A 22,036-nucleotide genomic window follows, 5' to 3' on the forward strand; every position below is an offset into this window, starting at 1 on the left:
AAACTGGTGTTTTGTCACACTATTAAATGATGGACTAATTTAATGTGGCTAAATGTTTGGGCTATAAAAAAAATTGGAGGGATTTGTGCCGCACAAAGTAAAATGAAATTCATAAATCTGGCCACCTCACATTGATGGCCTCCACTGCGCACTTAAAGTGAGGGTGAAGTGATTGGCATTGTGAAACACTGCATTTAACCAATCACCGTAGTGAGCAGTGGGCAGTCCTAAACGGTGCCGGGGAGCAGTGTGTGGGGACTGTACCTGGCTCAAGGGGATCTCAGTGGCACCTTGTTCATTCGGGATGTGAACCCACAACATTCCGATTATGGATTTTCTGGCTGGCTCAAGTGGCTTCTAGTAACCAGCTCGCAAAATAAAAAAAGAAAAGACATTCAAGATCCACAAAAGCACCAGACATTGTGATACAGACTTATAATTTGCGTGTTTTGTAAATCCCATCACGCCCATATATGCGGGACGTGTGCGTGAGGGGCCTTGGTGCGCTGCTGCACCAACAAACTGTTGAAAGGGGAGGAGGGCGGGCTGCTTCAAAATAAAGCACATTTAATTCATAATTTTGTCAGACCAAGCTCATTACGGCACAATTTACCTGGGTTGTGCGAAATCACAGCAAATAAAGTCTTACAAGGTCCTTGGGCTGCAAAATTATACGCCGATGGAAGGCTGGCAAGAAAAGACCCCACATATGTTTGTCTGGTTAAAATTCAATATGGTTTGATAAAATGTGTTAATGTACAATTCTTAATGTGTTTCTGTGTGTGTGTGTGTTGGGGAGGGCAGAGGGGGTGTTCGCAATTTCATTCCCTAAAAAACATTGCAGCACTCATTGCGGACATTTTAGGTTGCAGCAATCCCCCCAAAAGCCTGAAAAAGCGATTCCACGGTCTCAAACTGTCATTACCCTCACCGGCCCTGACCCCTGAACCCGCCCGTCAATATCCGTAAAGCAATAAGGTTTGGTGATGGCAGATGTTTAGGCCAATCGGTGATCTCTGAGCCCCCCCGATCGGCTCTGTCACCGCGCTGTGCTGCTGTGGCAATAAGCATGGCGCAGAATGATCTTTGGCATTTTCCACCAGTCAGAACCCTGAAAACTCCTCCACCGTGGAGCCGATGTCTGGCCGCGCGCTGTTGCTATATTTAGCCCTTATATGCGGTGGTGCAAGAGATGAGCTAATGTCTTCTACACCTTTTCCACGCTATCCGAAAAAGTGCATGAATGAGAAGGCTAATGAAATGCTAATTTAACGTGAAGGGGAAAAATGGCTTTTTTTTGAGGAGGGTGTTGCGTTTGGTAAATTATTATGGAAATTGGTGTGTGTTCTAATGTACTAGAGAGAGAGCACATTAGTTCACACACCTGGGCTCTCATATGGATTGAATTTTTAATTTTTAAAAGGGTGGTGGTAGCCTAGTGGGTAACACACTCACCTATCAACCAGAAGACCCAGGTTCAAATCCCACATACTACCATTGTGTCCCTGAGAAAGACACTTAACCCTAAGTTCCTCCAGGGGGACTGTCCCTGTAACTACTGATTGTAAGTCGCTCTGGATAAGGACGTCTGATAAATACTGTAAATGTAAATGTAATCTTTACATTTTTTTTGAGCCCTTCCATCAATTCAACCATCAGTTCTCAAGGGCAAATATTTGACACAAACGTGTCAAGGTTGTAACATCACTTCCAGGTCATCGTTATGTGATTATTGTAAAGGGGGGACGAACTTCCTCCAGATCTGTAAACTCAGCTGAGCGCACTGGGCACATTGGCCCTTCTTGGGGCCAGAGACAGCGATGACAGCAGTGCCACCTCGCTTACACGGAAAATCCCACCTTGCTGGGTTGGCAGTGGTGAGGGCTCCTCTGTGGGTCTGAAGTGGCCATCAGGTCCGTGATTGAACCCTTGAGCCCCACGCGGTGTTGAGTGATGCCTGAGGCAGGCGGGGTAAAACACTGAAAATACCCCTCACCATGATAGCTTAGCTTTTTGTCACACTTGTCGGACATGGGGAGGGAAAGTGGACGCCTACACACAACATCACGAGACGGGATTTATTACACAGGGGAACATCGCCCATCAACAATCCAACGTAAAACCGACACAAACAGGGCAGCTTTACACAGGCATAAATGGGCGATAACAATCAGAAATCATAGTCACACAGGACGAGCACGAAACTCCGGTCCGAACACCAGATCTCCTACCAGACACTTTTTATCAAAGTCAAAGTCAACTTTATTGTCATCTCAATGTATACAAGTACACAGAGAGACGAGATTGTGAAGCTTCAGGGACTCACCGTGTGCAAAAAAGACAAAGTAGAAATAGAAATAACACACAACACAAAACATGACAAAGGACATTGTGCACCGACCTATAAAATAGTGGTAAAATATGTGTTCATTAGGTGTGTATTAAGTGTACATTGTATTAAAGATGCTTATTATTAATTTTTTTTTGCTTTTGTATCGGCCTTATTGGTCCCCTAATACTGCATCTGAAGTCTCTTTCCCAAATTCAGCCTGGGTGCAGAATTACAGCCACTTTGAGTCAGTCAACACAATGAAATTTCCCAAGGATGAGCCGTGTGAGTCTGTAGCTTTAAATGCTAATGAGGGGGAGAGAGGCGGGATGAGGAGGGGAGAGACCTGTAGAATTTGAGGCATTTACAGAAATGACATCATCAACAATGTTTGGCGAAGACAGGAAGTTGTGTCGCTGTTTTTTCCTGAAAAAATCAAATGAAACCACTGTTTCTGCAGGGTCTTGCATGACAGAGAAACTGCAATGCTTTGCCCATTTGGAAGCCATGATGGTCGGTGGAGCTGGACAAATTCCAGATCCGATCGTCTGAGCTGCCGCTCTCTGAACGGCTAAACAGAATGACCAAAGCACTCTTTACACCGATCGCCATTTCTAGCCACTGCAGGACCACATTCAGACTAGGGGAACTTGTATTAATGTTTAATAATCTCACAAAGCGAAAAATATATTTTTTAACAAGGGAAGCTGGCCCAAGGCAGAGGCACCTCTCCCAAAGACTGAGACCTGAAGCCTATGATGAATCCTTCCCAGTCCAGCGTCCAGTGCCTCGAATAATTCAACAATTCAGTCCCTGTGGCCTTGGGACCCTGACCACATGGCCCTGCATGGCCCCATTGTTATCTAGCTCTGGCGCTGGCTCTTGTCCTGTCCTGTCCTCGAGTTGCATTGTGCTCAGCTTTGCTGGAAGTGCTTTTGTTTCCTGGCTAAAAACAATGCAGCTACGGTGTAATTTTTTAAAATTGTGTTTATTAACTAATAAGGTTTATTTTTTAGAGAAATGTATACAATGTTATATATAGAATGAAGAATCAATTGAGGGGGAGAAGGTCACACCTGTTCTTTATCCTCACTAGTCTTGGCCGGGTGAGGAAACGGACCTGTAATCAGAAGGTTGTGGGTTTGAATCCCAAACCGCCAAGGTCCAACTGAGGTGCCACTGGTCAAGGTACCATCTCCACACACTGCTCCCCGAACACCTTTCATGGCTGCCCATCACCAGCAAGGGTGATGGTTAAAAGCAGAGGACACATTTTGTTGTGTCACTGTGTGCTGTGCTTCAGTGTTTCACAATGACAGCTGTATGCAATCTGTTTTAGTATCTGAATTTGTCTAGCCTGCGTTCGATCATCGCCATTACCTTGTTATGTGTTTCTTGTCCTTATTATGCTTACCTGTCACTAAACCCTCGTCATTTCCATGGAATCCTTCCATGTACCATGTTCCACCTACCTGAGCCTTAAAGCAACAAATAAGTGTAAATGATTTGAAATGCCTCTGACTGCCTTTTATATATATAAAAAATAAAAACATGTTTTTGTATTATATTGTATATGTTATAGAATATTTATCATAATATATAGTCTAATATAGGGGTTGCACTGTGGTATATTAGTTCGCACATTGGCCTCACACCTTGGAATAATGGATACTGCGTCACAAAAGTATTTCATGTAATATAATGTCATCTAGCATGAATTAAGGCCCTAGAGTCGTAGATCCACTTATGAATCCTACTTAGCCCAGTTTTGGCTGCAGCAAAGTATGGTTTGATTGGGTCTGTCCCAACACCAATCCACTTAAAAGCCCACCCTGATCCCTGCTGAAGCCTATCTAACCCAAATAAATCCTGTGTGAGCCCCCCTTGAATGGGTTGGCATCTACTATATGGTTCTGTATGCTTGAAAGAGACATAAAAGCATATTTAAAGGTCTCCTATTATCCCCTATTATGATTTCTGATTTTCTTTTGCTTTTATATAGGTCTGCGTGTTCCCCTAATACTGAATCTGAAGTCTCTTTCCGAAATTCAGCCTTGGTGAAGAATTACAGCAACTTTTAACCAGTCCCACTATGAGATTTCCCCAGGACGCACCGTTTCTGTTCTGTAGCTTTAAATGCTAATAGGGAGGACAGAGGCGGGACGAGGAGGAGAGCCTCCCCGTCCCGCCAACACCATTCACCAACCACAGTGTTTGGTGCAGAAAAAAAATTAATTCACTGTTTCTTGTGTTATGGTATTAAAACACATTTTTGCTCATTTTTACAACCAATCACCGAGCAACTGCAACATTTTGCATGTTTTGAAGCCATGACGGTTGGACGAGTTCCTTTTATAGAGGAGAGGTAGGAAACTCTCTGGGTGGAAAAAACATGATAAAGGGAAGATAACCTGATGCCACAAGGGGTCAAATTTCTGATCTGACCATCTGAGCTGTCGCTCTCTGAACGGCGAATCACTCCTTAAACCTATTGCCACTGCAGGACCCTAGACAGGCCCTAGGCGAGTCATGTGAGCTGGAGCCTCTCCAACAGTTGACCTCTCCAACAGTACACATTTGTTGAAGAATTCATCTGAGAAGACCAAGTATTGTTTTTTATCATTTATCCCATGTCCATTTAGCTTTTTATTTGTGCTTTTAATATTTTATGAACTTTCCCACAACAAAAAAGAATGGATTGAAATGAACCAATGCACCCTGCATTTTATTATGTCAAGTTGCCTGTGACCAAAATTGAAATTAGTTCAAAATATTGTGCCCTTTTCACAAAGTGTATTTAATACATAATTTCCCCATACTAATTTGTGTCGATTATGGATGAACTGATTTATTATCACTGATGCAATGAGAACTGGAAGAAGGGACTCGTGCATGTTGCATCAGCTCTCCACAAAGTGGCATTTTCATAATGGGGAGCATTTAAAGCAAAGTGTCCTTAAATAATGGAACTTTTTTTTAGACGCGAGGAGGCGCGTCAGCTTCTCTCTCTCTCTCTCTCTCTCTCTCTCCCCCCTCTCTCCGGAGGGTGGAGGGATGGGGGGGAGTGAACGGCGATGCTGCGCCGCGTCCTCAGAGCGCCGCGCCAGCATCAGCACCGCCGCGCCTCCGTGCGCCTCCGAGTCCCCGGCGAAGATGCGCGCTCCCCGCGGCGCCCTCCCCACGGCCGGACGCGCGAACCGGAGCCGCAGCGGCGGCCCGCGGCCATGAAACGCCCCTCGCCGTCCGCGGGAGCGGAGATGTCCAGGCGCCCTCGCCCCGTCTGAAAGCCGATGCGTCCCCGGCAGCAGCATGTCTTCGCGGAAGATTTCATCCGAGTCGTTCAGCTCGCTGGGCTCGGACTACCTGGAGAGCCCCGACGACGGGGAGTGTCCCTTCTCGCGGGTCTTCTGGAATGGCAGGAGTCCGGTGGAGACGCTGTCGTGTCCGTTCGACGAGACGGCGGTGAAGCGCAGCGCCAGGAGGAAGCGCGTCAACCTGGACTCTCTGGGCGAGAGCCTGAGGAGGTTGACCTCTCCAACGGTACACGTTCGTTAAAGAGTTCGTTTCGGGAGACCAAGTGATGCTTTTATCCTTCATCTTGTGCTCAGTTTAGCTTTTTTTATTTGTGCTTTTAAAATTAAATCAATTTTCCCACAACAAACAAGAACCCTGCACCCTGCATTTTATTATTTCGAACTGTCTATGAACAAAATAGAAAAAACATAATGTCACATGAATTGTCCTTTTCACCCAGTGTATTTAATACAAGAAACTTTTTTTTTCGTGTTGATTATGGATTTATTATCAGTCTTTTCTGGTGCATGTTGCATCATGTATCCCTGCTAGTACAGTTTAGGTTTAGATGTGTGTTGCATGTGTGTGGTATCTGACTGAACATGTGTTACACATGAATTTTTCTTTGTCATAGTATTTAATCTGATTTGCATGTGTGTGTGTGTGTGTGTGTGTGTGTATGAGGAGCAGCTGGCTCACAGTCTAATTTGAAAGAGCAGCTCATGCTGTAACTGCCTCAGGAGCACCGCGGGTCACTGTGACCCCCGGTCCCTGTTGACCTCCCCCCCGAAGCTCCGTCTGGGCTCAGGCCAGGCGCACAGCGCGTCCTCCTTGCTGGACTGCCACCTTTCTCCTCCTGGGAGTTGCGGCTGGTTCCGCAGTCCGAGAAAATAATCAAGTTGAAAGGCCTGTTTAAGCCGCGCACACTCCAGAAGGTGGTCAGATGTTTCAGCTGCCACCGCCACAGAGCTGGACACGCAGCCTCCCACAACCACTCTCAGATGGGAGCATCTAAGAAGCAGGACATGCCCACCCTGGTGAAAAGGGCGGTTGCTGTAATTACTGAAGCCAAAAGGTCATGGAAGTGTGGTTTAGTGGGTCCTCTGGGACGCATCACGTCGGTTCTCTTTAGGCAGTAAATGGCTAATATGACAATATGAGCTAAATGCTGTGAGTGTGTAATGTTCTTGCAAGCAACATGTCAGCGTCCTATTGGCCTATATGAAACGTCCAAAAAAGTGGTCAAGAAAAAAAGAATATGAAAAAATTTTGAAACTATTTCACCCGATTAGCTGTAATTGCAGACTAAGAATTTAGTGTTTATTGAGGGTCACCTCAACCACATCTATGGCTTCCAGACTCCCCTTTTAATATGAGTAGCATTAGTGCATTTAACGAAGCCCGAGAGGATGGGGGGGGCTCGCGCAAGGCAAGATTTGGACGGAGAGTCTCGATTCGGTTTATTGCATTTATTGCCTCGTTATTTAAGGCAGGACCTGCCCTGCATTCCCTGCCTGTCATTATTCATTGAAAACCCCAGCGACAGAGGATGTGCCTGAAGAGATGAATGTAATCAGCCTTGTAGACACACACACAGGAGACCCCAGGCAAAAGGGACCAGGCTGCCTCTAGGGCTCAATATTTGACGAGGTGTTAATTTGTGTGCATTGTGGTTGGTTTAACACCACCTGATCACATGATTCAAGACATTAACGGATGCATTTGACTTCCTGGGGAGGAAAATGACCCGGTGGTATTTGAGAGATATTAATATGGTTACATGAGACATGGCTTAATGTCTTGGTTGAAAAAAATCTATACATTTTAAATTATATGACAGTAGATTTCTCGCAGAAAAATCAGTTTTTTTGGTGCATCTCTATATATTTTTGTATTTCTGTGAAGGCATTAATTTATATGAAGAACTGCTTCAAGGAAATAATTAGATTAGTTTCCACTCATCCACAAGTAATTGGTCAGCTCGACCTTAATCTTAAAACCATTAAAACTATAGAATGTGTTGCTTTACTGCAAAGTAATGGTAGTGGATATATTACATAATATCTTTTTTTTTGGGACATCCTTTAGCTCGAGAAAACTAGGCAGTTGCCATCTTTGCTTACCTGGTTGCAACAGCTCTGCTGGGATTTTTCTGGGTTTTTTGACGGTGAAGCTAAAAGAAGACAAACGTTTGTCCGTCAGTTATGGCTCTGCCGTTAGGGATCTGGATTTGTATTCATTTCCAGAAATGCAGATGATGTGGATCATTGTTTGCATCATGCATAGCTGTGTCGGAGCGCAATCTACGCTCGCTCCTGACTGTGCCATTTTTGTCTCCTGTTGTAGCCTCACACAGTTCAACTCGCTCTACAGAGGACTGTGGAGATATACAGACAGAAGGAAGTCAGGTACGAAGCCCACTCCTCTTGGTTTTTGGTCAGTAGCTCGTCATGTGAGTGGATCTGTGTGGATGTGGATGTGTGTGTTTCACAGGTGTAGGGAGGACGGCACGCAGGAAAGACGAGTCGTGGAGAAATGCCCCTACGTGGAGAACTGCAGCTCGGGGGAAGAGGCTGATATCTCAGGAATTCTTCAGTACATGGCCACACTCCTGGGTAAAAATCTCGCTCCCCATCTTTAGAGGGCGGATCATTAAAAAAGCATGTACATGAAATGTCTTGTCAGAGAAGAGAAGTCCTTGGCGCTCCGTGCATTTATGTGCACTAAAATTGAACTAAAATTGAATCTAAAGACCTATGTTTCTCAGCGTTTCATGTTAAGGTTGCCTAGATGAGCCTGTGTGTGTGTGTGTGTGCATTCCCCAATAATGCTGAGGCTCCAGGTTAATGCAGGAGCGAGCTCGACTTGGAGCAATGCCCTGAAAGCTGACATAGCTTTATGCTGGCAGGTCGGCTTTTGATGCATGATGCCTAGTTCACCAGCGCTGATATTTTATTTTGCATGGTCGAGGCAAAACGTGGTCCCACCCCCACACACACACACCTCTGCTGGAAGGCCCGCGAAAACGCGGTAATGAGGCCAGGGTGCCTCCCTGCAGCTTAAAATCCCACAGCTGCATCCTAGACCTCTGAGATTATGCAGGAAGAAACCGTCTGCTTCTGCTCTTAATCTCTCGTTACGGCAAAAGAAGATGACATCCATCAGGTTCATTACCAAGAGGCCACATTTTGCTTTAGATTGAAAAATCCAGACTTGAAATCAGGTTTGCCCTGCAATAAACCCGAATAATGAAGGAAACCGATAATTTTAACGAATGCAAGCGCTGGTGTGCAAATGAACAGTCAGTCTTGACTATGCAGAACGTCGGTGTGTCAATCTGCACTTGTGCTGCTCCTTGTTTCACCACAGCCTCATTATGTGTGGTTAATTGAGGGTAAGCAATCATGCATGCAACTGTAATTATCAAATAAGCACTCAAGTTATTTTTTTTTGACAAATATGTGTAGATTTCGTCCTCCAAGGCCGAGCTGAGATAAATCCTTTAACGAGGAAAGTGAAGCAAACATCAGCAAAAAATCACGCACCACGGATGAGAGCAGCCTACAGGAGATTGCGATGACCTTGTTTGTGGTTTTGGCCGATGCCAGGCGACATGAACTAAGTCATGAACTTTTCAAAGCCAGTGGCTTGCCAGTGGTAGTAGTCATTACTATAGCCGTAGCATTAGCAGGTAAGCAGTATTGACTGGCCGGACAGGTTTCTCTAATGTTTTTATGTGATGGCGTACACTGATATGTGTACACTGGCAATATTATATCTCTTAGGATTATTTTGTCTGACCATCTTTTAAATTACTGATAGATTTAGCTCATGGTATGTTCTCTCGTCATAGTGAATTCTGGCTGTCTGATGGTCGGCCAAGCGGTTTTCTATAGGCACTTGTGCCTGTGCCCAAAAAACGTCATGTTTAAATATCACTACTGACCATGTAGATGCATCTGACTCAACTCTGCTATAAAGACCTCACTGTTGCGTTCTGTACCTGAGATTTAATGCAGTCTGTGCAGTGATGGGAAGGTCAGGGCGTGCTGTCCTCTGTCCCACTCGTTCCCTGGAGGGCGCGTTGTCTCTTGGGTGTCCAGTCATTAGGGGTCAACGTGTCCCTCTCTTTTCTGGCTAATGCCATTCGTGATCTGTGCTCCATTACCGACCTCAGCAGCACATGTGGGACACACACACACACACACACACACACACACACACACACACACACATTCTTCTGCACAATTTGGCGAGACATTTCATGATTACGTCCTAAAGGGCATCAGTGTGTTTGCATGTGAGCCTTTGCTTGTGTTTCATTAGGTTAGGTTTATTTTAAGAAGGGTCCCAGTAGCTCTCTTGCTGACATGTGTATGCACATGTGTGTGTGTGTGTGCCCTCTGTTAGCATGCTAGCAGGCTCTGAAACGCTTAGCGACTGTGACTTCATGTTGTGTGAGGTGGGGGGGCTGTTTCACGGACTGTTTGCTTCTGTTCCTTCTCGTATCGCGTCGCAGGTCAGCAATCAAACAGTGAAACATCTGTTCCCTGCTTATAAAAAGGAGCACGAGCAGCGCTCCTGTGTTTCTCTTTTCAGCAAATTGCTCAGTCCGGAACTGGCCAGCAGATCTGTAGCGTGCGTGTCTCTGTGTGTTTGTGTGTGTTCCCGCAGGTGTGGGACTCCCGGAGTTGCGGGGACGTTTCGGAGAGGAGTTCTTCGGCCTGTGCTTTGAGGAGAACGAGCGCGTTCTGCGCGCAGTGGGTGGGACCCTACAGGACTTCTTCAACGGTTTCGATGCGCTGCTGGAGCACATCAGGACATCCTGCGGGGGGCGCATCTCCGCCGAGGCGCCATCTTTCCTGTGCAAAGAACTCCCAACTCAAGGGGAAGGAGGGAGTGCCGGCAGGGGCCAGGAACCGGGGGAAAATGGAGGGACGCTGCTGTTGCACTGCTTCAACCCAGCGCCCATCCTGGGACTGGCCATGCCCGGCCTGATCCGGGCCGCCGCACAACGCATCTACCACTCTGAGGTATCGGTGGAGGAGGCCAACGAGGACGGAGAACACTCCCCGTCACCGCCCGCCACGTCATCCCCGGCTCGTCTCTCCTTCATCATCAGGGAGCAGAAACCGACACCCTCAGCCTCGCTCAGTTTAGCCCCGCCCCCAAAGCCCCACCCCCTCAAGCTGTCCTGCTCACCACCAGACCTGCGCATCAGCCTCAGCACCTTCTGCAGGGCCTTCCCCTTCCACCTGGTGCTGGGGCCAGGCATGGAGGTGCTGCAGCTCGGCGAAGGTCTCCGCAAACAGGCCAAGTGCGAGCCACACCGGACGCCCAACTTCCGGGACTACTTCGAGATACTCTCTCCCAGGATCCCCTGTTCCTTCCAGAGCATCCTTCTGCGGCTCGCCACCCCCTTCACCATCCGCACGCGGCCTGAGAGCGGTGGAGCCGACTCGAGAGAGAAGGTAACACCCGAGAGGGACCATCTGTCATGTGTTTTGCATTGTATTGGTGGAAAGCAAGCTTCCCCTTTTGAGACTAGATTTGTCTCAAAATGTGCAACAGTCTTCTACTTGGGCTCAGCTCAAATGCATCATCCTGGTGTTGTACTGCAGAAGCTGTATACATTGTTTCTCGGGGTTTGGCAAGGGTCTGTAGACAATGAAGCAAATACCCAGGCTCAGTTCACTAATCTGTTCAGATGTTATGGAATGTTTGGAAAGAGACACAGCTTTAGCTAGAATGGCTTTGTTTCTGACTTCTGTCTGGTTCTAATAGCTGCACATCCATCCATTCCAGTCCCCGCACCTGGGCAGATCTGTGTTATTTTGGGAACTTCTCAGATTTACTTTAGGCTTTTGTGAAGCAGTCAGTTTGTGCCAGAATGTTCTGGTATTTATTTGAGGGAAGGGTCCATGTAAATCAGCACAAATGGAGGAGGTAAATCCACAACTTGATTGTTGAGCATGAAAAGGATGTTTGAAAATCACATGATGTGACCTCAGTCTTCCAATGTTACATGCCTTCAACTGTGTGGTTTCGGCATTTTTTAAAGATCATTACAAATTACACTAGAGAACTTGAGGTTGTAAACTTGAAGTTGTAAAGAATAAACACTATTTGTAGGTATGATGATGGCCCATATGGAGTTGCAGTATATAAACATGACATGGCATCATTGTATTAGAATTTGCTAGAGATAAAGTAAGTAAGAAGTAAATCTTTATTATCATTCCATCCATATACACAGTACACAGTGAGATGAAATTCGTCCAAACCAAAGGTGCAACACAGAACAACAGAACAGCAGCACTCAGACCAATGAACACTATGGGTGAAAGGGAGGGAATTACAGTTAAGCTATATATCTATAAATATATCTAATTTCACAAATAATTCACTATAAGAATACAAGTGAGAAGAGACAAATGTGATAGGGTACTGTAACAGGTAAAAAAGTGCAAATTTACTGTAAATGTAAACAGTTACCAGGTTAATTGTGCAAATGTAGCAGTTCTACAAAAGGATTGCACAAAAGGCAGCAGAAGGCAGAAGAGCTGAATGTGAAAATCATTTACCATACACTAGATTTCCCTCACATCATATAGACATAAGGTGTAAAAAATCTATAAAATGGATTATATTGAATTTTGGACATTATCTTTGATTACAAGACCATGGCAATGGCCGTCTTTGAACCAAGATTCAAGATTCAAGATTGATTTGTTGTCAGTACAACAGTATACACATACACACAGAAATATATATATGTATTTATATGTATAAACCCACTAAACTACACTATACTAACTAAAACTAAAACTTAAATACAGATCTCTATAAAGGAAAAGTAGAACTTTTCTGTACAATGAACAGGTCGAACAGGACATAACTGGACAACATCATGTAGGATGCTTGTACGTGGATATGTTGGATATTTCAAACAGGACACACAAGACAAACCAGGGTTTACAAGAGAAAAAAACTGAAGACAACTTGCAAATGGTTTGTATCTTGTAGAGGAAGAACTCATTCTGATGTCTAACTACCAGAATATATATTTACATTTAAGGAGGGGAGTCAACTCATGGTGCCTAACACCTTATCTAGACACTTTCTGTGGGGGTTCTCCTTTAATCTGTCACCAATTTGCCCATTTTCCTTGCCATTCCTTTCAAAAGAACTTCCATGGAGGCTATGGTTCTCAGGTCAGCCTTTTGTGATTTGAACTTTTATATCACCCAGTATACACCCAGCACAGCTGAAAAGGAGAGGTGCCGGTGTGGCCCTTTTTTTCACTCTGTTGTGTTCTCATCCCTTCCATTCCTGCTTGCTCTCTCTCTGACACTGGCGTTTAGCTCCGTACCAGAAAAGCCAGTTTGTCACTCTCAGCTAAAAGGACTGTCACTATGGCTACTGGAGCTAACGCTTGTGTAATAGCAGGTGCGGGCGTGAGTGCTCAGAGTGCCCATCGCCATGAAGTAGAGATCGGCGCTTTTATATAACAGTGGCGCAGCCGAGACTGGCCTGGCGAGCGTCGCGTTTCCACCCGGTCACAGGCGATTGGGTAAGGGCTGTCGTGACTCACGGCAGACTCTGACGTCTGTGGTGCAACTAAAAAATCTGTCAGAGTTGATGGAAAGAAGAAAAAAAGAACCAGAAAAACACTGGAACCGCATTTGTTCCATTTGATGGGGGTGAGCGAGGCGTGAGGGGACTGACAGGTGTGCAGTTTTTACTCTGACGTCTCTGGAAATCAATATCTATTTATGTCAATATGTGGGCTGCAACTCAATCATTCATATCTTTACTTTCTCCACATCGATTCTCTTCTGTCAAAGCCCCAATAAATAATACAGAACAACAGGAAGACTCTGGGTGATGCAGTTATTATTTTCTAATTCTGTTTGACTCGACTGCATCACATTTCTTGTTAAATCAATACAAGCACACTGTCTCTTCCTCTCTCTCTCTCTCTCTCTCTCTCTCACACACACACACACACACACACACACACATTCACACACTCAATATGTCTTGTAGATGAAGTTCATGGCTTTTAGGATTCAGTTGATGGGCTGCCTGATTTATTTAATGAAGTGGATGGGGAGGGAGTGTCATAAATGTTGACCTCTGCGGCCCCACGCATGGCAATTTCCCGTTATTTCCCGTTCTCCTCATACACTTTATTTACGCCACGGTCAAGGATAAATCACAGGACAAGCTATGAATGATGGGTAGCAGTATAGCCTTTGTTTCTATTCACAGTGTGAATGCATTGTGTTTCGCATTGTTTCGCATTTCTCAGCAGCTCTGTCTGGCATTTATAGGGTTTCCTGTTTTCTGGATGCAGGTAGACAAGTGCAAAAAACCCATATATCTATATCTATATCTATATCTATATCTATATCTATATCTATTTATTAAAACACATGCAATATACCATCTATGGACACATAATTATCCTGCAAATTTACTCATTATGATAAAGCTGAAACATTGAACTCCATACACTGGAAGAAGAAGTTTAAATAATATGTGCATCACATATATGTATTAAAAACGTTCAAACTATTCCATTAAATATGGTCTTTTCCATAGAGATCAGAGTCTCTCTGTTTTACAAAATTCTAGATAAACATTTTTTTACCGAATATTAAAACCATGCAGGACTCCAATGTGTTTTACGCTGTAGAAAAGGGTTTTAATGAAGGGAGAGTATGGTTACTGCTGGAGAGCACGGTCTCAGCGGTGTGGCTCAGTGGGCACGTGGGGTGAAAGAAGGACATTTCCAGGCAAGAAGGCAAAGCCATGGGCTCTGCTGTTTGAACCCCTGCCCACTGGCTTCTCACGACACCACCAATTGCCCCGTGGGGCGTCTGACCTGTCCACATCACAGCAGCTGGCTGCGACTTGCCCCTCGGACAAAGCTCCCTCTCTGTAAGCACACACACTGTGAAGGTCAGACAGATGTGTTTTGTGTCTGTTGAAAGTGCAATGGTCTGGAATGGCAAGCACCTCACTATGCAGGTGAAAGGTCATGCTTTTTGGGTCATTTCCACATCAAGGAGCAAAACCAGTCAAATCACAAGAACTCAAGCTCCACCACGGCTGTGTCCGCAAAGCCAACCAAAGACAGGTGACGATGACCTTAATGTGTCTCTTTGTGTGCGCGTCCCTTTACTAATCTTTTGTAACACGTGGAAACGAAGCACACAGACCCGTGCGCACGCTATTTATTACAGGTGACCTGAGCGGAGCTCAGCGGGCTGTGCATTACCTTGGGCGCCAGTTCACATTCAGCTGCTCAGACAGTAGCACTCAGACAAATGAACAGTCAGGGCGAAAGGGAGGGAATTACACTTAACCTATATATCTATAAATACATCAAAGTTCACAATTAATTCACCATAAGAAAACAAAAGGGAGAAGAGACAAATGTACTGTAACAGTAGTGTAACAGGTAAAAAAAAGTGCAAATTTACTGAAGAGAACCTGAAGCGGAAACAGTTACTAGGTTACTTGTGCAAATGTAGAGCAGGCAGAAGAACTGGATCTGAAAATCATATACCAGACGCTGGGTTTCTGTCGTACTACGTAGACATGTAGGTGTAACTGCACACACCCTATAAAATGGATTAGGCCACATTTCCGACCCTGACTTTGGTTCCAGGACCTTGACAATGGCTTGTCTTTGAACCTGGGTTCGTAGAACTACTACTAGAACAAGCATTTACATTTAAGGGGGGGGAGTCGAGTTGAGTGCCCAAGACCTTATTTAGACACTTTCTGTTGGGTACTCCTTTCATTTGTCAGGGGCAGCGGTTAAGGAAGTGGCCCTGTAATCAGAAGGTTGCCGGTTCGAATCCCGATCTGCCACTGAGGTGCCACTGAGCAAAGCACCGTCCCCACACACTGCTCCCCGGGCACCTGTCATGGCTGCCCACTGCTCACTCAGGGTGATGGGTTAAATGCAGAGGGCAAATTTCACTGTGTGCATCGTGTGCTGTGCTACTGTGTATCACATGTGACAATCACTTCACTTTTTTGTCACCCAGTAGCCAGTGTTCAGTATACAGGTCAGCCTTCGAAGCTGCTCAAAACGGCTTCAATGTTCATTCGTTTCTGTGGATTAAATGCATGCAAACGTGCCACTGAGTTCTGGTATTATCACGGCGGGTGGCGGACAGTCGGCATGAAGGGTTCAAAACCCCTATTTATGCCCGCTGCCTCTCTCCACGAGTTTAACGTGAAGCTTGGCATTTGTGTGCGTGGCAGGACAATCGATACGGCGCCCATCACAATAGATTTGTCACACCGGCGCACTGTGAGCTTCAGCAGCTGTCTGCGCCGCAGGCGGGGTGGGGAATAGGGCGGAAGAGGTGTCCTTTTCAAGCAATCAGGTGTTTCGCGCACCTCTCTTTTTTCATTCATCTGGGCTTTTTTTTTTTTTGCCTTTATTTTTATCCCGCCCGTCATCTCTTGTTGTTTTAGGACGGGTGTATAGCGGCGGCAGATCAAAGATCCTCTCTGAACAATTTCAACCTGTTGCAGAAAGCCGTTTGTTCTCCCTCCACGGCCTTGTCATGTAAAATTGCCGCCACGCTTGAAACCCAACGCGATGCGAGCCTTCTGGCTCCAGGAGACGGGCTGGTTAAATTAAACCAAAAACGGAGAAGGGAAAAAACATGTTCACCTCTGTGCAGCGGTTCCTCCCGAGGGGGCCCGGGGGGGCCGTGCAAATGGGCTGCAGGCCCCGGCAATGGGATAGCCTGTTGACGTGAAAATGAAGGGTGCCGCTCCAGTCTGGGCATGGAGGCCCGTGTCAGCTCCCGCCCTTTATTTCCAAACCCTAATGCCCCAATTACCGCTGATTAAACGGATAAACAATGGCAAATTGTTGCGCAATTAGCATAATTACAACTTCTGTGTCTGCGGCCGCTGCAGCCTCTGCAGTGCAGAATGTGGTTCGTTTAAATAATTATTTTTTTTTTTACGTAAAAAAAAAAAAATCGTGGCCTGTAATATCATCTGAAATGAAATGTGCAGTGAAACCGCGGCCCCGGCGGCGGTCAGCTCAGGATTAACACGGGAAGCTGAGTGTCCTCATGACTGTTTAAGTGTGTTAATGCTCATAATGGCCGCGCGCTGTGGCGCTCCTTCTTCTGCTTTGTCTTTTGTCTTTAAATGGAAATTCGGCTCTTCCCAGGGAGTCTTTGTGCGGCATGTTCCGCCGTCGCCGCGCCACGCTGAGGCGAGTGAGTCAGTCGTTGACTTGTGCTCTCCGGTGGCGTCACGTTTGTGTGATAATGAGATGCTGTTTACATGGACAGGCTGAGCAGAACCCAAGTCTTCCTCGGGCCCATTGCCTCATGGTGCTTTACCAACGGCTTGAATCGCTCCTCACTTGGGGAGATTGGAATTTAATGGTCTTTGTTCCTGTGATCACACCCTGTTGAAAAAGAACAGTAGGACCATTTTAAACTGGTGAAGATGGTGGACCAGCTAAGCCTGATGAGATCACCATTCTCCCATAATCCAATAGTGGAACCACGAGCAGTTATGGTTCCAGTTGTGCCTTGATTATAACTTCTTTAAAAACAATATCTGTCCTCTTGTATTTGTACTAACAGTGATGTTGGTAGACCATAAAACAACTGAATATGAGTGTTCTACTTGTCCTCTCCTCTCCGCTCCTCTCCTCCATTAGCAGCTCTGTCTCCTGCGCTGTTGTTCTGGCGCAGCGAGAGTCCAGAGTGTCCCCGGCGTGCTGAAACTCATTAACGAATCTCCATCCTGCCATGCACGTGACCGTTCCACCGACTGTCTCAAATCGGCCATATGTCTATTAATTGGCTGCTGGCTTTGCGCTCAGGTTGTGTAAGTGTTTATATGTGCTGCTTGTCTCACAGGACTGACTTAGTGTCCCAATTTCAGAGTGCTGCCAGGCTCAGTTTAGTTTTTAATCCCTTTACATACTTTGTCAGGGAGAACGAAGACATGAATGGAACTGCTCTGGAGCGAAAAAACATGTTTTAGAATCCAGTTCGGTATTTGGTTCAAGAGATTTCTTTAAAATGAAGACTGGAAAAAAATGACCTTCTTAATGGTACAGGCACTTCACAAAATATTTTTTGTTCAGCTTCTTAGACATCTGTAATCCCAGGCACCATTTGCTATCATTTATATTTGCCAAACATTAATTCAGCCTTAGATTTTTTTTTGTGTTAATATTCTCAATGGTTTCCTTACCACGCCACTATGGTTTATTTGTAAAATTACTGTTTATCCATCAGTATGACTTTTTATGGTAAAACTTGATTATATATGTGTGTGTGTGTGTGTGTGTGTGTGTCCAGCATATAAGCACATGCCCGTCTGCCCTCATCACACACACTCACTCTCACTGCATTGCTATGGCAATGCAGCACTTGGTGTTTATATGACAATCCCGGCATGCATAGGTGCACAATCTACAATCTTGCTAATCCCATTTCCATGGCTTGGTAGGGCACAAACTTGGATAGTCGTGTCATCATCTGCACGTCTGGATTGGAAATTCTGCATTTGTGTGTGTGTGTATGTTCTGTTTCAGCACTTTAAGTGTGTGTGTGCATAAATGTGCACCCCTGTCTCTTGAGTGTGCATCCTGTTGTTGGCTGAAAGGCAGAGGAATTTGTGCTCGTAGTGAACTGTCTTTGGGCTGCTCTGCTGAAGCTGCTGGTGTGTGTGTGTGTGTGTGTGTGTGTGTATGTGTGTGTGTGTGTACGTTTGTACGTGTGTGAGCCCGCGCTGACTCTGCTACGGTAGCACATGAGATGTAGGTTGTATGCATTATGCAGATCTGGGAGGAGATTCTATAAATAATCCATTGGGCAGGGCAGCAGCAGCTTGTTCAGAGGCGGAATAATGTTTTCTGACAACAGCTTGGGAAAACAGGACTACCGAAGGGCAGCGTCCTTTGGTATCGTCCGTCCAAAATGACCCCAGTCCCCCAACCATCGATTCCCCCGACGGCCGTGGTCCGCGTCGCCGTCAGATGTTTTTGGAAGGTGATATCTGTAACCGAGGCAGCCTTTAATGTAGCGTGCTACCAGCTGTACACACACGACAGAGAGATGGAGGAGAGTCGGAGCTGGGACAGGTTCCTTCCTGGCCTTTTGATCTACGGGTCTGTCCTGTAAACACTTCCTGGTGTCTGGCCTGGGCGTCTGTCTTGTGCAAAGAGCCGGCTACTGCTCTGCCTTTCAGCCTTTGAGGAATCCCACCATAGCAACCAAAGGATAATAAAAGAACGTTCAGTCGGCAAGAGAGTTCTCCGAGAGAACATGCCATTTCTCCCCCTCCTTCCTTTAATTTTCTTTCTTCAAGTCCAAGCCCCTGGAGCAGCCGTCTGCTGGGTCTCAGTGTCTCTTTGAACTAGGACCGGTCTGGGTCTGGGTCCCCACTCTTTAAAGCGGACCGGCTGTTGGAGTCCAAATAAAGGTGGTGTCACACCCCTGTGAGAGCGAGCAGAGGATCAGACGGGGGCTCCCAGCGGTTGATGTTCTCAGTGATATGCTGCACAGGGGGCAGAAGAAGCATCATTTCACCTCGACCCCAGGCAAAATCAGAACCGCTGGATTTATGGACAGTGTGCTGCAGAGACTCAGACATACTGATTATTACCGTGTGTGTGTGTGTGTGTGTGTGTACATATTATACTACATTATATGCTACCTCTATGTAATTGTTTCACAATGAAAACAGGGCTCCACTGTTTTAGGAAATAGCAAAAGATTTTCATTGTGTAACACAACTAAAATCTAAATTAAATATGAACAATAAATGAGTTAATTTAAAAAAAAAAAAAAAAAAAAATATATATATATATATATATATATATATATATATATACACACATATTGTACTTGTGTTCTGTTTATTTAAACAGAATAAAAAATATATAAAATATGTAAAATATCTATATACTGTATATCTATACAACTCGGCTCAACATAGAAGCAGGGTGGTCTGGACCACCCATTCATCCACGGTTTTCATTTCAGCTCCCATGTTAACAGTGCGTCAGCATCTGGAGTTTAAACGAGACACCTTTTTTTCACACATGCAGCCAAAAACCAGACAGATCAAAACATTTCTATGGTCATGTTGACTTAATACCAGCAATATAATTGCATGACGGACAATCTTACCTTTTCTAAGATAAGTCTCTGAATCAGACATAAAATGCTGTGTATTTGTTTACCATTCCAACAGTTACATGTAATTTTGCATGTAATCTTTTTCTAAATGATTTTTTCATGGTATTCATAATCGTTGTGGTTTTAAATTTTCAATATTTTGATGTTTCATAAAAATATAAAATTACAAATTACCCTCTACTTCAGACTAGAATTAAAGTTTAGTGGGTTTACATATTTTGGGAAAAATTTGATAGAAAAATTTTAATGAATTTACTCGAGTTTCAAATTCAAGTTTTCATCAAACAAAATCATCTTAAAACCAAAGATTTACACTTTTTTATAATTCAGTTTTAATGACACTGTAAGTTTAGAACCTTATTACGCTCCCAAACCATTCACCAGTGGTTGCCTTGAATTGTAAATTGTATTTTAAAATACGCTGTTGTGTGTTTTTTAGGATAGTTTGTTTTCTAAGTTAACTTTTTTTTTTCTTCACACAAAATAAATCTTTTGTGACACCCTGGATGCTGTGTGAGTGCGGGTATTTCATGAAGCTTTTGTGTTTCCAGCAGCGAGCCCAGAGCTGAAACTGCGTGCACATGCAATGTGTGTGTGTGTGTGTGTGTGTGTGTGTGTGTTTCTGTGCTTACTGTGAGTGCAATGCAGAAGCTGGAGGGTTTTAAGTGTGACATGCGAGTGTAAACAGAGATGGGGGCTGGGGAGGGTTTGAGCCGTCTCACAGGACCCTCGAGCTAAGAGAGAGGGAGAGAGAGCAGGAGGGTGCAGACAGGCACAGTTCACTGAACTTGTTAACTAAATGAGCGACTGACCCAAACAGTCAGAAAATCTGCAGTACTTCTGTGTGTGTGTGTGTATGTGTGTGTGTGTGTGTGCATGCTCGCTCATGAATGTTTAATGTCGCTGTCTGAATGTAATCAAAACAAGGCCAGAGGAGACCTACTTCCCTGTCCTCTCCTCGTCTCTCCCTCGTTCATTTCCCATACTTTCTCTCTCTTGTTGACATATTCGGGTCTGTGTTATACCTGGCGCGACTGTCTCTGCATTTGTGTGTGTTTGTTTCATATCAGGTGATGCAGATAAAGGGTCAGATGATCCATGTGCCAGAGTCCTGCTCCATAATGTTCCTGGGCTCACCCCGCGTGGACAAGCTGGAGGAGCTGATGGGGCGTGGCCTGCACCTGTCGGATATCCCCATCCATGATGCCACCCGTGATGTCATCCTGGTCGGCGAGCAGGCCAAGGCCCAGGACGGCCTGAAGAAGCGCATGGACAAGCTGAAGGCCACGTTGGAGCGCACCCATCAGGCCCTGGAGGAGGAGAAGCGCCGCACGGTGGACCTTCTTTACTCCATCTTTCCTGGAGATGTGGCCCAGCGGCTGTGGCAGGGGCTGCCGGTGCAGGCCAAGAAATTTGAGGACGTGACCATGCTGTTCTCCGACATCGTGGGCTTCACGGCCGTGTGTGCCCAGTGCACGCCCATGCAGGTCATCAGCATGCTGAACGAGCTGTACACGCGCTTCGACTACCAGTGCGGAATTCTGGACATTTATAAGGTCAGGGAATGGATATCTGCATAAAACACATCAACACAGTCACACTGCACACACACACAGCTAATGCAAGAGAACCTGAGAGAATGACCAATATTACATTTTTTATGTTAAAATTACATTTTTTATTACTTACTGTACCATACACAGCGTACATTCTCAATATCGAATTCAGAAACCCACAGTTGGCCGGAAGCCAACCAATCTGGCAACACAGAGTCTAGCAGAGACTGCACAGACTGAAACATCGATATCTTACATGTTTACATGTACACCACCAAAACACAGCCTACGTGATTTGCACACACATGCACACACAAACACGCTCACACGCATGCATCCTGACACATGCGCACATGGTCCCGCGCTTGCATGCATATAGAACACAAAGTGCCTGTGCACACGTGGCTCCGAGCCAGTGTTTATGTGTGAGTGTGGTGGCTGCATGGCCCGGATTCATCCGCCATCGTTAGCTTTATTAATCGACACTTCAGTTTCTACGATGCTTGTTTTTCCCCGCCAACGGAAAACGTGTCCTGATAAATGGTCGGTGTAATCGTACTTAACAAGCGTGTGTCAATAATTTGGCATGCCAAAGTGGCTTTAGTGCAGTGGCCAGTGGGTCCATTAACGGAAATCACTCAGTGCCC

At 45.4% G+C, this 22,036-nt stretch overlaps 1 protein-coding gene across 1 annotated transcript in view; it reads left to right on the top strand.

Moving 5' to 3' along the window:
• The first annotated feature begins 5,402 nt into the window (after positions 1-5,402).
• Positions 5,403-22,036, top strand: part of gucy1a2 (guanylate cyclase 1, soluble, alpha 2) — a 33,661-nt gene continuing 17,027 nt past the window's right edge. The window contains exons 1-5 of the mRNA XM_028962955.1: positions 5,403-5,869; positions 7,970-8,031; positions 8,117-8,238; positions 10,298-11,094; positions 20,904-21,389. Coding sequence (XP_028818788.1) covers positions 5,639-5,869; positions 7,970-8,031; positions 8,117-8,238; positions 10,298-11,094; positions 20,904-21,389 — 1,698 coding nt within the window. The 5' untranslated portion in view covers positions 5,403-5,638. The remainder of the gene's footprint in view (positions 5,870-7,969; positions 8,032-8,116; positions 8,239-10,297; positions 11,095-20,903; positions 21,390-22,036) is intronic.

Source organism: Denticeps clupeoides, chromosome 19 (genome assembly GCF_900700375.1).
Source record: "Denticeps clupeoides chromosome 19, fDenClu1.1, whole genome shotgun sequence".
NCBI lineage: Eukaryota > Metazoa > Chordata > Actinopteri > Clupeiformes > Denticipitidae > Denticeps > Denticeps clupeoides.